Consider the following 4,539-nt stretch of genomic DNA (forward strand, 5'->3'; position numbering starts at 1 on the left):
AATGGGAGTGAAAATATTGGACATTTCAGAGGGCAGTCATCATGAGCAATTACGCCTAGGCATGAGGGTATGGAAACTCCACATTCTCGCCTTCCAAGCATAACTTCATCTATTTAAGTATATAATTTGTTAATTTTTTCCCCCCTTTTTTACAGATGAGTTTGCCTGCCTGTGCTGCTGCTAGGCTAGTTTTTGACGTTATATGTATGTGGGTATATATTTACTTAAATTTACTTTTCCAAATACTTAGCTTATTTTAATGCTGCGAACTCGTAACGTTATACAAATTCCAAGTTCTTCGCACGTCGCACAGTCGCCCTAAATCTAAGTGCAATTATTATTTGCGCTTATAAATTTTTGAGATTTATTTAATTTTTATCTCAATGCGATGAGAAAAGGTATTTGATATCTTACAAATAATGCAATGCAGGAATGCAGTCAGTTTTACCCACATTCTCGAGCAGGAAGCATTAAACTATATTAGTAAAATCCCATTATGGAGCGAGATGGTATACCAACAGCTAAGAGTGGAATTGAAAGCAAGTATAGAAGAATATATGAAGAGTGGTTCTTACTACAAAAATTTAAGTGCATCTCGTACTCATTTGACAACTCTTTAACAGAATCGGCTTTTGGCGTGCGGCATCTCCAAAGTATGCTGATTTTCTTTGGCCTATGTGCGGTTTTCATGATGCGTGTCAATCTTTCTGTCGCAATTGTAGCAATGATGGATCGTAATTCCACAAATCCAGACTTTCCGGTGCGTATGCAGTTAACATACAACATGAATTATTTTTCCTACCTAATTTTGGTTTTTTTCTTTTGTCGTAGGACTATGACTGGTCAGAGCAAACGAAGTCACTGCTACTAAGCAGCTTCTTTTGGGGTTACTTCCTAACGCAAATACCAGGTGGTCAGTTGTCGGAGCGCTTTGGTGGCAAAGTAATGCTGCTTTTCAGCGTTGGCACTTCAGGTTTTCTAGCCTTATTCACACCGCTTAGCGCGCGCGTGGGCGATTGGCAATTAACATGCGCTTTACGTTTCCTACAGGGTTTCTGTCAAGGTGTTATATATCCCTCCACGCATACATTACTGGCCAAATGGGCGCCACCCGCCGAACGAGGTGTGCTCGCTACGCTATGTTTCTCCGGTTCACAATTTGGCTCGATTATCATGTTGGCTGTTAGCGGTGCGTTGGCTGCCTCGAAGTACGGCTGGCCAAGCATTTTTTACATGTCCGGTTGGTGTGGTGTGCTTTGGGCTATCGTTTGGCTATTTTTGGGTGCTGATTCCCCACGCGAATCTAAAATTATTAGCACAAACGAAAGGAATTACATTGAAACTACGCTGGGAGCGATCTCGAAAAGTGAGAATAAGTCAAGTACCTCAAAGTTACCAACACCTTGGTTGAGAATTTTCACATCGGTGCCATTTTGGATGCTGCTCATCGCCTGTTGCGCCTACAATTGGGGCTATTGGACTTTGATGACACAAATACCATCGTATATGAAAAGTGTGCTTGGCAAGGATATCAAAAGTAATGCTTTGCTTTCTGCTCTCCCATACGCTGCAAATTTGCTACTCGGTCTGGGTTTCTGTGCCTTGGCTCAAGTGCTGTTGTCGATGCAGTTGCTGAGCACCAATGCTAGCCGTAAAGTATTCAATACGATCGGTATGTGGATACCGATGGCAGCAATCATTGCACTCGGCTTTGTTGGCAAAGAACAAGCAGATATGGCTGTTGTCCTACTAACAGTGGCTGTGGGCACAAATTCTGCATCATTTTTAGGTTCCTTCGTGAATCACATAGACTTGGCACCAAATTTCGCCGGCACTTTGATGGGCATAACAAATTGTGCTGCTAATGTGATGAGCGTAATTGCCCCGCTTGTTGTTGGTCTTGTTGTTACAGATACGGTCAGTCGATGGAGATATTTTTTTTTATTTATTTATTGTATTTACTTGCATATTTTTGAATTACAGACAAACACAACTCAGTGGCGCATAGTTTTTATGATCATGGCTTTGTACTATTTTAGTGGCAATTTACTGTTTATTACGCTGGGTAGCACCAAACTACAGTCATGGAACGAGCCGACGAAGCGACGTGAGAAGCGCGAGCATATCGAATTTCAAGCTGTGGCAAGTGAAAAGGATCACATCTAATCTGCGCATATACGAGTACGCGTAAGTGAGCTTCAGTCTGCGAAAATGGGACAGTGAGACATCAACCATTATAAGTTAGAGTTCAACATGAAATTATGAGTTTCATTCATCGAAGGGCTTTTATGAGCTTTTTTAAATATTTTCGACAATAAATAGTATTAGTATTTACAGTGTTGGACACATATTCTTTCAAGAAGTCCAGGCTTTGTTTTTTTTAATTACATTACATATGGATTTTTGTCTTTTCCTAATTGTAAGGTTAAGTGGAGTGAGGTACAATGCTTTCAGTTTCTGGTCGACGCATCGGCATTTACTCAAATTGCATATTACAATGTGTTTTTGTTGGCAAGATATACAAGGTCTCGAGCAAGAATAATAAAATACAAAATATTCCAGATTAGCAATTCCAAATCCAGAGATTCAAGTATTTTGGTTAGATAAGGTTAGGTTAAAAAGCTACCCACACGAAGGCTCACTTGGACAAAGAATCAAATTCGTCCACTTTGGTGTCATACCGAGGAAAAAAGAGGGGGGAAAACAAAACAAACACCAAAAATAGGGATGGAGGGAGAAGGAGGATGATGATCGAACAGTATCTCATTACGTTAACCACTTCAATCTCTGATGAAAGTCATCTCATATCCTCAGGTGTAACAAAAAAGTGGGGACTCAGATATCTGAATATTAGCCCAACAAGAGTAACGCAGCAGAGGAGAAGGTGCTGCGATGATTCCACCTCGTTTTCCAAACATCAATATCAAGTTTTACCATATGGGCATCTAAGGGGAATGCCCGTTAAGGACACCCATTAAATTTAAGAGCTGCGGCTTTGTTAGCTTCAGAAGTTCTTTCAAGTGCCTCCGATCTACCCGTGGCCAGAAGGATCTCGAGACATAGCACATCTGCGCTTTAACACAGCGCACTGAGTTGACGCGAGGTTCATGTTCCCAGGAGCAGATTTCAGGTTCTAAGAGAATCTTAGTTCTCTCATTTTGCGGTTAAACTATCTCAATAGTCCCCTGTTTGGCCAGCTTATCAGCCCAGCAGTTCACCGCTATGCTACTGTGACTGAGAACCCACATGAGATTAATATCGAAGTATTTGGATGCAGTCCAGAGAGAAGCCAGGCATTCCCAACGCACAAGCAACGAGCACAAAGCCTTTATTGGCGCCTGACTGTCGGAGTAGATATTTACCTCCCTTACAGTAATTGCAGATGTAAGTAAGCAGTCCAATGCTTCTTTAATTGCGGCTACCTCCGCTTGGAAAAAAGAGGTCCGGCAAGCTAAATTTAGTCCTCCTTGCTGAATACTGCTCCTCCAACCCTTCCGGCCAACTTCGAGTCATCCGTAAATAGGTTTACTATGCTGTGTCTACAAATCTTGGACACCGCTCACTTCTCCTTGAAGGAATGTGAATGGAAAGAGTACCGCTCGAGCACAGCGAGGTATATTGATCAAGCACCATGGGAATGAACTCTAAGTTTCTTACTTGAGTGACCGTAGCTTAAGTCTAGCACCTCAATCTGATTGCAGCGCGTGCAGCGGTATTTTCCTCTGCGATGTCCTTGGGTGCCACATTCTGTATAGCGTTAGGCGCTAGAATAGGAGTTGTCCTCCTGATTCTCTCCTCAATGTTGGGCTCCCACGTTAGTCCTCTATCAAGGATGAGTTCTAGGTAATTCAGCCTGTCAGTAAAACTGCCACAACCATCCTATTGTAAAGCATTGTGTGGATAAACCTAATAAGGTCGGTAAGTTAAACATTTTAGTATAGAGTTTTTAAAGCCAAATATCTTTAGTTAGTGTATTTTTAAAATAAAAATATTAAAAGTAATTGAAATAAATATTAAAAAACCCGAATAAAATTTTTTCAAAATTTTTGGACAGGGATTCAATGAGATTGAAGTGGGAAATTAAGAGGGTATTCTAGTAAGGAATTTGGAAAAAATCGTTTTTGTTTTTGCATATTTTCAAAGTTTAAGCATTTAAGAATATGTCATTAAGAGAATTTCTAAAAATTCCTCTTACTTAATGTGTTATAGCCTTTTTGGTGGCATGTCATCGGTTCCGATCCGTCTTGTCTGAAAACTTTGAACGCGTTTTTCTCAAACCTACTTTTTCCAGCTGGCGGTCAGGATATCTCGAGTTCCAATGAACCGATGTACTTCAAAATTGGGGACGATGTTCTTTATACATTCTTTCATCGGAGGACTCTAGCTCGAAACTATAACTCTTCATTTAGTATTTTTAAACAGACCAGAATTGATGAAAATATATGCAAGAAAAAAATTGTTCAAACAGCCATCATATTCGATAGCGGCATCTATAATAATCAAGAATCCGTTTAGTTTGTATTTTTCAGATCACCAGGA

At 40.5% G+C, this 4,539-nt stretch overlaps 1 protein-coding gene across 1 annotated transcript; it reads left to right on the top strand.

Annotated features, from left to right (window-relative positions):
- Positions 1 to 428: 428 nt before the first annotated feature.
- On the top strand, positions 429 to 2,362 carry LOC128866033 (putative inorganic phosphate cotransporter). Its single transcript, XM_054106498.1, has 4 exons — positions 429 to 539; positions 624 to 760; positions 832 to 1,917; positions 1,984 to 2,362. The coding sequence occupies exons 1-4, from the start codon at positions 497 to 499 to the stop codon at positions 2,164 to 2,166; spliced, it is 1,449 nt and encodes a 482-aa protein (XP_053962473.1). The 5' UTR covers positions 429 to 496; the 3' UTR covers positions 2,167 to 2,362.
- The last annotated feature ends 2,177 nt before the right edge of the window (positions 2,363 to 4,539 follow it).

Source organism: Anastrepha ludens, chromosome 6 (genome assembly GCF_028408465.1).
Source record: "Anastrepha ludens isolate Willacy chromosome 6, idAnaLude1.1, whole genome shotgun sequence".
Taxonomy (NCBI): Eukaryota; Metazoa; Arthropoda; class Insecta; order Diptera; family Tephritidae; genus Anastrepha; species Anastrepha ludens.